Source organism: Hevea brasiliensis, chromosome 3 (genome assembly GCF_030052815.1).
Source record: "Hevea brasiliensis isolate MT/VB/25A 57/8 chromosome 3, ASM3005281v1, whole genome shotgun sequence".
NCBI classification, from domain to species: domain Eukaryota; kingdom Viridiplantae; phylum Streptophyta; class Magnoliopsida; order Malpighiales; family Euphorbiaceae; genus Hevea; species Hevea brasiliensis.
Genome location: NC_079495.1, coordinates 111,764,069 through 111,779,606, shown reverse-complemented (window position 1 = coordinate 111,779,606; position 15,538 = coordinate 111,764,069). Strand labels below are relative to the sequence as shown.

The 15,538-nt window shown below is 34.7% G+C and overlaps 1 protein-coding gene across 2 annotated transcripts; it reads left to right on the top strand.

Moving 5' to 3' along the window:
• Positions 1 to 1,272: 1,272 nt before the first annotated feature.
• Positions 1,273 to 4,758, top strand: LOC110665699 (probable UDP-arabinopyranose mutase 5). Of its 2 annotated transcripts, none has more exons than XM_058144625.1 (3): positions 1,273 to 1,594; positions 3,196 to 3,325; positions 3,543 to 4,758. In XM_058144625.1, exons 1-3 carry the CDS (start codon positions 1,481 to 1,483, stop codon positions 4,607 to 4,609), a joined length of 1,311 nt encoding a protein of 436 aa, XP_058000608.1. In that variant the 5' UTR covers positions 1,273 to 1,480; the 3' UTR covers positions 4,610 to 4,758. The 2 variants fall into 2 exon arrangements, with proteins under 2 accessions (XP_058000608.1, XP_021681618.2); XM_021825926.2 differs by lacking the exon at positions 1,273 to 1,594 and adding an exon at positions 1,845 to 2,808 and having other exon boundaries at positions 3,424 to 4,758.
• Positions 4,759 to 15,538: the final 10,780 nt, after the last annotated feature.

Genomic DNA, 15,538 nt, shown 5'->3' with positions numbered 1-15,538 from the left:
TGTGCAATGTGAAGGTTTTTTTTTTTTTTACACTTACAGAAGATGGCCTCCAATGTTTGAACTCTGTAGGCTGTTGCTATTTCTTATCTTTTTGAGTACCAAGTGGTTGTCACCATGCAGCCATGCAGGTAGAAGTAGAATCGGCTAAGACCATGGTGAATGAAGGTGGGCAACAAAGTATAGATAATGCTTTTCTCTATAAACTTGTTTTTTTTTCTTTCCTGGAAAGAAGTGGATTTCTGAGGAGCTGACTGTTTCCTTTCCTTGGATGCCAAAATTCTGAACTGGAGAGGGACCGATAACTCAAAAATTCCTACTTGTTTAACTGCTTCATTGAAATTTACCTTAATCACTCCAGCTAGAGGATGGGAGATGAAGATACCTACGTGTCTGCCGCTGAAAGGGCCTGTAGTTGGAAAACTGGAAATAGCCCATCAAGGATACTTCCAATATGCATTTTGGTCTTTTACTTGATCCCTTTGAATATGCCTGCTTCGTAACCTTGACTTTCCCACCATAGCTTTGGCATTTCTAGATGGAATAATGCCTTTAAATCATCTGTTCAAAAATCTAGTCATTTCCATAAGAAAAAGAATTTGCTCATTTTCTGGACAGAGAATCTGCTGATGTGGTTTGTCACATACAACCAATTAATTGCTAACCTAATGGCTAGAAAATGCAATGGAACTTGGATCTAATGCTTATGAAATGATCCAAATCCAATTATTGCAATTGAAAGCATTAGCTCAAGTTAGGATTAACATAACTAGCTTTATTCACTTAAATTTGCTGTAAATTTAAAATATAAAATTATAATTTCATCACATAATAATCTAGAAATGACTTTACTTTTATATTGGGTATCAATCTATCACAACTCTGACATTAAAATCACTTTAAGTAATTAAAATTTTAAATTTAATTTATAGTCAAAATCAATATATCAAAATATATAATTTAATTTTCATTTAAAAATAATAAAATTATTATAAAAGATTATTTAAATTATATAATTAATCAAATAGTAATCTGACACTAGAAATGCCTGACATTTCTAATTGTTTATTAGATTCAGATTTAATTATTGTTAAAAATATATCTTATAAAGTGATTTAAATTGAAAAATGGGAAATAGACAGTGATTATCATATTTAATAATTTTTTCAGTTAAAAAATTACATAAATAAATATATTTTTAAGTAAAAAAAAAAAAAAGAAATGGCAGAAATTATAGAGGTCAAAACATAATATTAATATTATTACGTGTTAAAATTAAGGTATTATTATCCTATTGCTAATAAGCGCTAGGGACGGAGATAACACCGACCTCGGAACAAAGCTTGGACCAATTCTTTCTGTCTCTTCGCTAATCGCTCCTTTCTTTCCAGTAGAGAGAGAAGCCATAGATGATGATCTAGCTCATTCGCATACACTGCTTATTATATATATATATATATGTGTGTGTTAGATGAGTGTGTGAATGAGAACCCAGCCTTCGTTGCTCTCCCTGGCAATAGACACTGCTGTTCTTCATCTTTCTCACTTCTCCGATCTCTCCCCCCTTCCTGATCACATCCTCCTCGATCTCCTCGGGGTACCTTTCTCCTTTTTTATGCCTCTTTTTTTTCTCTGTTTTTAATTGATGTGAAGTGTATGATCTATGATGTGAACTGGGTTGGGTTTTTTTTTTTTTTTCTGGTTAAGGGGAAAATCTTTTTTTTTTCTTTTTCTTTTTTTTTTTTGTTTAATGGGTTTCTTTTGAATGTTGGATTCTTTGATTTTTTTTTTCTCCTAGATTATGGAAGTTGTGAATTGGGTTCTTTTTTTTTTTTTTTTGGGAAGGGTATGCTTCACTTTTTTATAATAATTAATTGATTACCTTTGGCATTTGTTGTTTTGATTTGTTCTTTTATCGTCAAGTTGTTCATTTTTTAGTTGTTATACTTTTTTTTTTTTCCCTTGAAGGAACTAATTGCATCAGGAATTATAGCCGGCTAGATGTATAAGCTGAGCTTTAGATCTATGGCCTAGATTCTAAAAATCTGTCTTTGTTTTTATCAGATTCTCATAAAATTATTACCACCATGTTTAAAATTACTACTTATTTGGGCTAGCTAGTTTGGATCATATGACATGTTCTTAAGCTGTATGCCAGAACATCATGTATGGATGCAGAAACATTGAATTAGGTTACAGTTTCTTTTCCTAGTTCAATTGGAACTCGAGCTTTTTAATATTTTTGGGGGAGAAAAACTAACATTGAAAATTTAATTCCTTTGATTTTCTTCAAAGTGACACCAATTGAAAATTTGTTTATGTTACAGTTCTTTTGAAGTGAACGCATAGGTTCTCCGCTCTCAATATTTGTTTGTTTTTCCTTCCTGCTTTTAGCAAGCTATGAATTTAAATAGTGTTTGGATAGACTTGTCTTTCTTCTTTCATTATCTAAAATTTCATTTCTTGCCTTATTTTTATTTGGATAAACCATCCCTCAGCCAATGGGCACTTATATTGGTTGTTGGTTGCTACAAATTCTCAAACAATAGTGCAACCTTATTCTGGAGCTTTAATGACTCAAAAGTCCTGTTCAGTTGGTGGGCTAGCATCACTGGGCCATGGAACTGCATTATGGACACATTTATCGGATTTTGAATTCTTCATGGAGTTATGTCGCATTTTATTTGGTTAATTATATGTGTGGATGTCCTGCACTCACTTGTTTCCCATGTTGCCTTAGGTACACTTGATAGATTATTTGGAGAGGGACCCTGGGGTAGGTGATGGTGTAAGGCCTTAGACGTTGATAAGGTGTTTTTTTTTTTTTTTTTTTTTAATCGAAAAGCAATTTGACCTTGTATCATTTGTTTTTGACATGGTTTTTCTATAGTTTTTATATTTGTGTGCTAGTTGATCACCTAGTTGTCCCATTTGTCATTATGTTCTTATTTTCATCATTTGCATAGGCCATTGTGGCTTTTTTTTTTTCTTTTATTCTAACAAAAGCTGAAGATCTTCGCTTCAACAGAAGGATTGAGACTCCTTGATTCAGTACTGAAATATATACAAATCTGATGCATTTTGATGTCTAGTCTTATTCTCATTCCTACTTCTAATTATCATTTACCTTTATTTTTTTGTTTGGTCTTGTAATATATCCTTGTAGTATATTTTATTTTCATGTTGATTCTTGAGTAGAGAACTTTGAAAGCTGGAAAGCTGAATGAGAAAGTTCTGAATCTGTTCATGGCGACCGGCAAAGATGAAATCCTTTCAGTTATCCAGGCACTTAATATCCAGCATGTCCTCACCCCTGTACTTCCTACCAGTAAGTAATATTTGAAAATTTTTCATCTTATTGTTCTGGGAATTTTTGAGCTGAATTCCATTTTATTTTCTTTTGATATGCTACTTTTCTCCTGATAGGATGTTCTGAGAAATTCTAAGAAATAATTGTGCGAGCCCAGTCAATTATATTTTGAGCTAAGCAGCAACTGCCTTTTAGGACGCCAAACAAATTCTTGGATTGAATTATTTGTTCTTAGAGTTCGGGAAGATGTCTGTGGTTAACATCAAGGACAGTGATGTTGATATTATAATAGGGGCCCTCCGCTCAGACCTGACATCATTCATGAATGAATGGAGATCAATATTCTCTCGTTTCCACTTGATAATTGTCAAAGACCCTGATCTTAATGAGGAACTCAAGATACCAGAAGGATTTAATGTAGATGTTTATGCTAAGTCTCATATGGATCATGTAGTGGGCTCTTCCACTTCTGTTCTCTTCTCTGGATATTCTTGCAGGTATTTTGGCTTTCTCATATCACGTAAAAAGTACATTGTTTCGATTGATGATGACTGTGTTCCAGCCAAGGATGAAAAAGGTTTCTTGGTAGATGCTGTGGACCAGCATATTATGAACCTGACAACTCCAGCCACCCCTTTCTTCTTTAATACGCTCTATGACCCTTATCGTGAGGGAGCAGATTTTGTTCGTGGATACCCATTTAGCCTTCGCAATGGGGTTATGTGTGCTTTGTCATGTGGACTGTGGCTTAATTTAGCTGACTTTGATGCACCTACCCAAGCCCTCAAGCCAGGACAGAGGAATTCTCGATATGTTGATGCGGTGATGACTGTTCCAGCAAGGGCCATGATGCCTATCAGTGGAATCAATATTGCTTTTGATCGTGAAGTAATAGGCCCTACTTTGTTACCAGCCTTGAGGTTAGCTGGAGAAGGAAAGTTGAGATGGGAAACAATGGAAGACATATGGAGTGGAATGTGTGTTAAGATTGTATGTGATCACCTTGGGATGGGCGTGAAAAGTGGGCTGCCTTATGTGTGGAGAAGAGATAGAGGTAATGCCATAGAGAGCTTGAAAAAAGAGTGGGAAGGGGTGAAGCTAATGGAGGAAGTCGTCCCATTCTTTCAGTCAGTGAGGTTGCCACGAACAGCAGCCACAGCGGAAGATTGTGTGGTTGAGATCGCAAAGGCAGTGAAGCAAAAGTTGGGACCATTGGATCCTGTTTTTGCTCGTGCTGCTGAGGCCATGTCGGAGTGGATCAAGCTCTGGAAGGCCCTTGGTTCCGGTTCCTTACCACTGTAGGAGTTAGTGTTGGTTTTGTTGCTCTTTTAGGCCTTCGAATCATTCTATTTGCTTGCATTTCATTTAAAAGTTCCTACTGGTTGCTAACTTAAACCCTATAAATACCATGAGGTGTTGGGGCTAGAATAAAACATGTTTATTATTTGTAAGTTTTTGGTTTGCTTAGTTCACTTATGGGACCATATCATTTTAAAAATGTTGTGGAAAACAACATTTTTCTTTTGTTTTTGGATGTGAATCGCCCATATAAAGTCCCTGCTGCTGCTACTTGTGATGTGGAATGGGAAATAGCGACTTTGGATTTCTGGGTGATCTCCTCCTATGGGTTTGGCTTCTTCTTCTCCTTCTTCTTCTTCTACTTCTTTTTGTCGGCTGGGAAAAATCCATCAAGAGTTTCTGAATGAGCACAAACACAACGGATTCTTTATGTGAAAATTGTCATAAAAATAATTTACAACCACACAAAGTCTCCACCTCTGCAAGTCTGTAACTGGGCGAACAACTTCTTGGCTATTACTTTCCATTGCATTTTTCATGGAAACATGATTGGATTGTAAACTTGTAAGTTTAACAATGATTTATCATTGAGTAAATCAATACCAACCGGCTTCAATCAATAAATCAAAAGGAAATATCAATAACAATTGTATTACATTAAGCTTAACCTAATGAAATGCAAGTAACAGTTATTAGTGTATAGTAATTTACCCTTAATTAAAACTAGAAACCAAAGTTAGTCTGCAATCAATTTTGTAAAATAGAAATCATTTCATAATGCAATCATTATAAAAATATTATATACAAACAAAATGGCGTAAATCAAACATGAATGGTGGAAAAAAAAATTATACGATACCTACTTACCTGCTACCATCTCAAAGAACTCAATACTCTCCACCAATTGTCAAACCAAGTACAAAATAAATCAAAGTGATAGAGAAATTTAATAGAAAAGGAAGAGTGGGTAAGCCAAAAGGGAACGGTAGGTAAATCAAAAGCAAAACCTGGAAACCCACACGCACACCAAATACATAATTTCTCATCGAAGAAGCTAAATCTCCATCGCAAAGCTTTTGGAGATGACTGGAAATGACGAAGTAATGGAATAAACGACATCGTTTTTCTTCTGAAACACGTAAATAAGGGAGAACCTTAGTAGGCATATAACCACTTCTCTCTATGAACCATTGGACATATTTTGTGTCAAATCATTTTTCAAATGGAAAATCAACAAGATGACTTAGAAAGAAACCTTAATCCGCCTCTGGGCTAAGGGAGTCCTCCAATTTTTCATAAAAAAATCCTTTTTTTTTTTTTTTGAACTAAACCATCTGTGTTAGGACAGAATCCTTCTATTCCTCAAGTTTTTCCAAGTTCTTAAATTGTAATGTTGGGTCTGTAATATGGAGAAGGATTCCTGTTGGATAACTTAGTGTTGATCAAATGATTAATGGCACCAATAAAGTGGTTAGCAATAATCAAAATCTAATTATAAGAATTTGCATCTTACTTGGTTGAGATGAGAGATTCTTGATATTAAAACATTTTTCTGTGAATTGGTTAGCTAATTTTGAGACTAATTTTTCATTAAATAATTATGTATTATATAATTAAAACTGAAATCTTATAGCATTTTTCATTAAATAATTATGTGTTATGATAGGTCCCAGTCAAAGCTACAAGAAATTAGAAAAAATATTCTGCTTGTGGTGAGAATAAACAAAAAAATATTTTGGTAGAAAATTGCTTGCCTCTTATTGATTACTGAAAGGTTTAAATATAGTGAAAAATAACAATTTCTCCCTATAACTCAGATCACTATACTGAGAAATATGATAACACTCCTACAATAAAGCAAATAACTAACAAGTAGGATAATACTCCTGCAACAATGCGAATAAAGGAAACATGATCATAACTGGTCCTACTTTTAAGCAAGCATTCTAGTGATCAACGCAACCACTTAGACTAAAACTTCTTTTGTTAATCAAAATACTTTGGATTCTTCATTGGGGCCCGTTGCGATTGTCGTGGCTTATCAATACCCCTCCCTATGACACTAACCTTGTCCTCAAGGTTGACAAATGTGTCCTGGATGTCTTGAGCATTTTCCCATGTGGCTTCCTCTGTTGGTAAGTGTTTCCACTTAATTAAACTCTGCTCCACCAATTTAGATCCTTTCTTGACCCAACGTGCATCTAGAACGGCTTCTGATTCCATAAGAACGTCTCCATCATCATCTACTGGTGGTAATTCATTGTTAGTAGCAACAGTTTCACCCAATTTCTTCTTTAAAAGTGAAATGTGGAAAACAGGATGAACACATGACCTAGGAGGCAACTTTAATTTGTAGGGCACCATACCGATTCGTTCTTCAATTTGATATGGTCCATAGAATTTGTTGGCTAGCTTCTGGTTTGCTCTCTTGAAGACAGAATACCACCGGTAAAGATGGAGTCTAAGGAACACATAATCACCAACCTAGAACTCAACATCACGTCTCTTAGAATCTGCCTGCTGCTTCATGCGGTTATTAGCTGCATGTAAATTGCTTTTGAGCAGACGTAGCACTGCATCACGAGAAGACAGACTTTGATCAACCTCATTAAATGGAGTATGGCCCTCTTGATATAACGAAAGCACTGGTGGAGGCCGTCCATATAAGCGTGGAAGGGGGTCATGCCTGTTGATGCATGGCAGGTTGTATTATACCAGAATTCTGCCCAAGGAAGAAAAGTATACCACTTTCGAGGCTGCTGAGATGCGAAACATCGAAGATACTATTTTAGACAATGATTAACAACTTCGGTTTGACCATCTGTTTGCGGATGGTAGGCTGAGCTCATTTTTAGCTGAGTGCCTGACATTTTGAAGAATTCTTGCCAAAAACAACTTATAAAAATAGGATCCCTATCACTAATGATAGTTCTCGGCATGCCATGCAGCTTTACAACACCGTCAATGAATCTTTCAGCAACCACCTTTGCCGTATATGGATGTGAAAGTGCCAAGAAATGGGCTGATTTACTAAGCAGATCAACTACTACCAGAATTGCATTCTTACCATGTGAAGAGGGCAAGCCTTCTATGAAATCAAGAGTAATGTCATCCCATACTTGACATGGAAGTGGAAGGGGTTAGAGAAGCCCAGTTAGAGATAATGTATCACTCTTTGCACGTTGGCAAACATCACAAGAGGAGACATATTGTTGGACTCTCTGATACATTGAAGGCCAATAAAATTGTTGAGCAAGCCTTTTGTAAGTTCTGAATACTCTAGAATGTCCACTTGCTTTTGAATCATGAAACTCATGGAGAAGTTGTTGGATGATAGAGGATTGGGGCGGCACAACTACACGATTCTTATAACAAATCAAGCCATCTTTAGAACTGTATGGCTGGCCTGGATTTGCGGCAGCTTGCTTATTGATTTTCTGCATATAAGGATTATGGCTAGCTTCGTTCTTGATGGCTTCCCATATATGAATTTGGGGAATAAAAATAGCCTCAAGACAAGGACTTCCAGTGACACGTGAAAGAGAATCTACAGCACTATTTTCACAACTTGGTTTGTACTTGATTTCATAGTCATAGCCCAATAATTTGGCCACCCATTTCTATTGCTCGGGAGTCACGATTCCTTGCTCCAACAAATGTTTCAAGCTGCGTTGATCAGTGTAGATGTAAAATTTCTGTCCCAGCAGATAAGGTCGCCAAGTTTGTATGGCGTGGACAATAGCCAACATTTCTTTTGCATACACTGACCAAGATTGTTTGTTTACACCCAAAGCCCGACTCATGAATGCAATTGGTTTTCCTTGCTAGCTCAATATTGCACCTATTCCTTCCCCAGAAGCATCAGCTTCAATTACAAATGGCTCTTGAAAATTTGGCATCGCAAGAGTAGGGGTTGTAGTCATGGCTTTCTTAAGTTCTTAAAAAGCCTCGTCTGCTTCTTTGGGCCACTCAAACTTCCCCTTTTTTAACAAATTAGTGAGTGGTCTAGCGATGATGCCGTAGTTGCGCACAAATTTTCTGTAATAACCTGTGAGTCTTAAACAACCACGCAATTCAGAAACATTAGTAGGCTTAGGCCAATCGAGCATAGATCGAATTTTTTCCTGATCGACCTTAACCCCTTGGGAGGTTACAATTGTTAGTAGTATACTCTAGAGCTTATCATTTAGTATGTATCTTGTACATATTTTATTAATAAAAGACAATTTCACTTTTTTCGTTTACATAATGTATTTATGTATAATAGAAAAGGTCCATTGATATTTTATTAGAAATTCTATTCTTAAGTTGCTAAGAATATGAGTAACAGTATTTCTAGCACAAAGTATCATAAATTGGTTCACAATCGAGGATACTTCACATAGGACATGACTTATCCAGAAAGATTATAATAATGTTTGTTCCCAAGGTATTTATATGAGATATAAATAAGATAGAATGGTGAGTCTCATGCCATATAACAAACATGATAGGCACTTGTACATGATAAGTAGGCCGAACCAGTGATGCATCTGACAAGCACTTGGAGTTTACTCTTGTCAATGCATTGTCATATATCATATTAGTGCATATAATCTTTAGACCTGAGATAACATAGTTATCTCGTATATAGGTGGTTTGAGTTTGATACTGCTTTCATACTTGTACTGTGTATAGGTATATGGGCATGTGTTGGCTCCTACTAGTTATATATGGAGGTAGGTGTTGATCAAGATGGAATCTGTTACCTAAGTAAATAGGGATAAAGTCCTATATTCATTTAATTATTCTTAATGTTTCAAGTTCCTGACCAGGACAGACAGATTTAGTCAGAAATAAGTTTCTGACAAGAAAATCTAATTAATCAAGAACTAGAATTAAAAGAGAATATAATATTCATAGCAAATGGAGTTTGACATAAACCATGACTACAGTTCGAATTGGGATTTTATAACAGAGAGATTCTAGTGCATGGTAACATATGATTGAAGGTTCATTAAAGGTATTCCTTATTACTGATTGGGTGGCCATGGCACGCTATGCTAGGTGTCAACCATGGTCTATAAGATGCCTAAAATGATTTAGAGAAATCATTTATGGTAAGAAAGAGTTCTGATGATATTAAGAGTTAATATCATACCTCATTGCCAATTAGTGATGAGCCTAGTGAGTCACACACATACACAAGATAATCACCAAGTAAAATGTGATTTAATTGATTAATTAAAGAGTTTAATTAATTAATTAAATAGGTTTATTTTGTAATAAGATTGCAAAGTCCCTAGCATGACTTGAAATCAAATCTAGGTTATTGGATGTATAGTATAAGTTAAATTTATATTTAAAGTGTTTAAATATGAATTTAATTATAAAAAATTAATTAATAGATATTAATTAATTAATTTATATTTGATATAAATTGATTTGAAGAGGAGAAATAATGATTTTGGCTTGAGAACTCCAAATTACAACATAAGGGTAATTTGGTCATTTCACATTGTGACATAAGGCACTATGAGATGGTGACACATGACACCATATTAGCTTGCCATTTATCTTCCTATCATGTAAGATGATCAAAGTCAAGATTAAGTCTAGCTTTGACACTTGGCTTAATGTGATTAGGTCAATTAAAATTAAGATGCAATGTGGTGATGACATGTGGCAAAGGGTTTAAGTGATGACCTAATTATAAAAGAGAAAAGAAAAGAAGAAACACTCACTCTTATTCTCTCCTAAAGGTGGCGGCACACATAGTTCTCCCTCTCCTGTTCTTCTTTTCTAATCAATTCAAAGAGAATTGCCCAAATTCCTTTGAATTAAAATTGCTAGAAATTGTTTCTAGTGTCCTATACACACATATAACATCTCTAAAGGTAATAACCCAATTTATAATTGGTTGGCAAACGCTTGAGAAGCAAATTGAGGGCTGCCCATTGGTGATCTTGGTGTGGACAAGCTAAAGGGACAACACTTAGGGTCCTAGGTACTTCCTAAAGGTGCCAATCACATCCATAGTCCATCAAAGAGGTTAGTGCTCTAACTCCTCTTTTAAACTAGGGTTTAAATGAATTGATTTGTTAATTCACAATCTCGAATGGCAAACATAGATCCTAATACATATTAAAAGTGTTTTAATATGCAATTGAGCATTGAAATTAATTAGGCACATAAGAGATGTGGTATAATGCATGTAACCCTAGAAGAAAATTTTTAAAATTCAATGCTATAATGAACAAATCACTATGCTTCCGCTCCTTCAATTGGTATCAGAGCCACTATATTTGTCATTTAGATTGTTTAATATGAGATTTAATTGTGTGATTTAATTAATTTTGATTGATTCATTACTGGTTGCATTCATGGTGCGCATGGTTTTGAGGAGAACACTCCTAGGGAGTGTTTACATGATGCGCATGGACTATGGGTCTCTTTGTATAATTATTATGTATTTAAGGCCCATAATTAGGCCCATGCTTAATTAAATTATTTGATTAAGAATTTTAATTATACAATTAAATTTTGATTCAATTATTTGAATGAGATTCAAATATGAATTTTTAAATTTGTTTGAATGAGATTTAAATATAAATTTTTAAATTTGTTTGAATGAGATTCAAATCTGAATTTTTAAATTTGTTTGAATGAGATTCAAATTTGAATTTTAAAATTTATTTGAATAAGATTCAAATCTGAATTTTTTAGTTGAATATGAGATATTCAATTTAATTTTAGTATGTATGTTTTATTTAATTGTTAAATGGTAATATGCATGATGGATGATCATGGACAATAAAAGATCAATGTGATTGGATTTATTTCTTTTATTTTCTTTGGGTTGTAAAATAATTAATTTTATTTTTGGTGGCATGTATTATACGTGTTGTAATAATTTGAGTTGTAATTTCATTTATTTGAGGACTTTAAAGTTCATGATCTTGTAAATTCACCTTGGTGTGCCAAGGATTACAATGTAATTGGATTGCAAGAAGATCGAGGAGGTCATGAGTATTGGTGGGACCAGTGGAAGTCAAGATCAAATGTTGATTATGTACCCCCTCAGCAACTCTTGTAAAATGGATGAATGAAATACACTTAGGAATGCCCTGATTCAATTCTTGGTGGCTCAGAATTGAATCCCTTAGAAAGTTCATGATCATACCATATTTATTGTTTATCCATGTATGCATGAGATGTATGGGAATGTATGCAAGTATATGATATATGCATGCTAATTGGATAATGTGCAAAGTAAGACCATAATAGTAATTAAACTGACCATTAAATCTTCCAAACAAATGATTAAGTTGAAAATTGTATAATTAAGAAATTTTAAATACTTGCATTTGATGCATTTAATTTAAGAGATTTTCTTAAGAATAATTGTTAAGCATGAGATGTTGTAAATATGTAAATAAGTTGATGTCCAATAATAGATGTGCCTGAGGACATTAAAGTTATTTGCATGTTTACTTGCTTAATGGGATTAACTTAACTAATGCAAGATGAATCAATAATGGATGTGCCTGAGATTTTGAGTATTAGGGGCTAAATAAAGGATTGAACCTCACATGAGATGTGATGGGCAAGAAGTTGCTCACTTATAGTTTATTGTAATTCCAATAATGGATGTGCTTGAGGATGATCAATAAGACTATAAGAATTCAATCATCCAGCAGAAATCCATCCAACTAGGATTTTCGTTTTCTACTTTGGAAGTGTAGGATTCACCAAGTTAGTGGGAGGATCAATTTGATTAAAAGACCATAATTATTTTGGTTAATTACTTGATACATTTACTAATTAATCTAGTTATTTTCTGTAGTTATTCTTCTGATAATAATGAGCACTCAACAACCACCACCATCCAATATCCTTGCGAGCATACTTGATTACAATAGGTTGACAGGACCTAATCTTTTTGATTGGCTAAGAAATTTAAAACTTATCCTGAACCTAGAACGTATTGGATATATTCTAGACTCAAATGTTCCTGGTCTCTTACCTCCAGAGGCCACTCAAGAGGAACATGACACTTTGTATAAGTGGAAGGAGCATGATATGAGAGCCAAGTGTTACATGCTTAGTTCTATGAGTAATGAGTTACAGAAGCAGCATGAGAACATGCAGAGTGCAAGTGAGATCTTCCTTCACCTACAAGAGTTGTATGGTGAGCATAGTAAGAATACTAGATATGAGATATCTAGGCAGGTATTTCGAATAAGGATGTCTAAGGGACAGAATGTTAGGGATCATGTCCAATGATTCGGCTTATAAAGCAGCTGGAACATCTTGACTTTAATATGGATTTCCAACTGCAGACGGATTTGATCCTTCAGTCCCTACCTGAGTCATTTGGGAATTTTGTGACAAATTTTCATATGACTAAGTAGCCATACACCTTGGCTAGATTACTTAACATACTTGTTATTGCCCAAAAGAAGATGCTGGGCAATAAAGGAAAAGAGATAGCTTTGATTGTATCTTCTTTTGTTGGAAAGTCCAACAAGAAGAAGGGTAATAAGAAAAAGAAACCTCAAGTTCCAGCACCTTCCAAGAAGATAGACAAACAGAAAGGGAAGACCAAAGCTAATGGAGGAGTCAAACAGAAAGAGAAGACCAAAGCTGAAGGAGGCAAAGGAAAATGTTTCTACTGCCAAAAGGATGGGCACTGGAAAAAGAACTGCTTAGAGTATCTTGCTTCTCTGAAGGATAAGAAGGATACACCTTCAGAAGGTATGTCTATATCTTGTTATTTAGATGCTGATGATGCTCATAGTTCATCTACAGCTTAGGTTTTAGATACTGGTGCCAGTTCTCACATTTCTTATAATATGCAGGAACTAGCAAACAATAGCAGCTTGCATGCTCGAAATGTTAGACTCCAGATTGGTGATGGCACAGCTGTTGAAGCTTTAGCCATAGGATCTAAATCTTTTTACATGTATGACCATATTTTGTGTTTGAATAACATTTTGTATGTGCTTGATGTTTTTAAGAACATCATTTATATATCTAGTTTGACTAGAAATGGTTATGAATTTCAGTTCACAGATGATGTTTGCAATATTTATTTTGGAAATAAATATGTTGGCTCGAGTTATATGCATGATGGTCTTTATTATTTGGATAATAATGATAAACACAAAATGAATGCAAGCAATCTAAAAGAATGCAATGCCATGATGAAAATCAACTCAAGTTCAAAATATATTTGACACTTAAGATTAGGTCATGTTGCAGAAGATAGGATTGCAAAACTGGAGAAAATGGTAATTTTATCCTCATTGGGTTCTGAACCTACTCCAACTTGTGAATCCTACCTTCAGGGCAAAATGACTAGATCACCCTTTGTTGGACAAGGACTAAGAGCTGAAAATATTTTGGAGCTAATACATAGTAATGTATGTGGTCCATTTAAGAAAATGACTAGAGGCAGTTTTCGTTACTTTATTACCTTTACTGATGATAAATCAAGGTTTAGGTATTTGTATTTGATGAAATACAAACATGAATCCTTTGAAAAGTTCAAAAAATTTAAATCTGAAGTAGAAAATCAAACATAAAAAAGTATTAAAACTCTTCGATCAGGTCGTGGAGGTGAATACTTAAGTACTGAATTTGATGAATACTTGAAAGAGCATGGCATTGTTTCTCAGCTGACTCCTCCAGGAACGCCACAGCTGAATGGTGTATCTGAAAGGAGAAATTATACCCTATTAGATATGGTACGTAGTATGATGAGCTATACAAATATGCCAATCTCCTTTTGGGGATTTGCATTAGAATCAGCTTTGCATATTCTGAATAGGATTCCATCAAAATCAGTTTCTTCCACACCTTATGAGATATGTCATGGAAGAAAACCAAGTCTTAAGCATGTTAAGATTTGGGGTTGTCCAGCTTTTATCAAAAAGCTGAACACTGATAAATTGAAAACCATATCAGAAAAGGGTCGATTTGTTGGATATCCAAAAGAAAGTTTTGGATATTATTTTTATTTGCCTACATCACAAAAGGTTGTGGTAAGTAGAGATGCCATATTTCTTGAACAACAGTTTATTCAAGAAGGAGGCAAAGGAAGGCAAATAGAGTTAGAATTGGAGAATTCTGACCAACCAACAGATCAAATAGATATAGATCCATCTAGTCAACCTACACCTATTGATGAAATATCTATAATAATTCCTTGCAGATCAACCAGGATATCTCATCCACCAGTGAGATATGGTTTCCTTCATGAAGATGAATAAGAGTTGTTTACTCATGAAAAAGTAGGTCATAGAGATGATCCACTTACCTATGAAGAAGCTATATCAGATATAGACTGCTCAAAATGGATTGAAGCTATGAAATCCGAAATTGATTCCATGTATAAGAATCAAGTTTGGGATCTTGTTGACCCATCTGAAGGTATTGTACCTATAGAGAATCAATGGGTTTTTAAGAAGAAAATTGGTTCTGATGGAAAGGTAGAGACCTATAAAGTAAGGCTAGTAGCGAAAGGGTTTCGCCAAAGGCAAGGAATCGACTATAAGGAGACTTTCTCGTCTGTTGCCATGCTTAAATCAATTATGATTCTATTAGCAATAGCTGCATACTATGATTATGAGATTTGGCAGATGGATGTCAAAACAGCTTTTCTTAATAGATACATTGAAGAAAACATTTTCATGGAACAACCTAGGGGTTTTGAATCCCAAGATGGTTCCAAGGTATGCAAGCTAAAGCGATCCATTTATGGGTTGAAACAAGTTTCGAAGAGTTGGAACATCCATTTTGATAAAGCCATTAAGTCATTTGGTTTTATCAAAAATATGAATGAGCCATGTGTATATAAGAAAGTTAGTGATAGTGCTATCACTTTTCTTATCTTATATGTGGATGATATTCTGTTGATAGGTAATGACATAGGTATGTTGACAGCTGTAA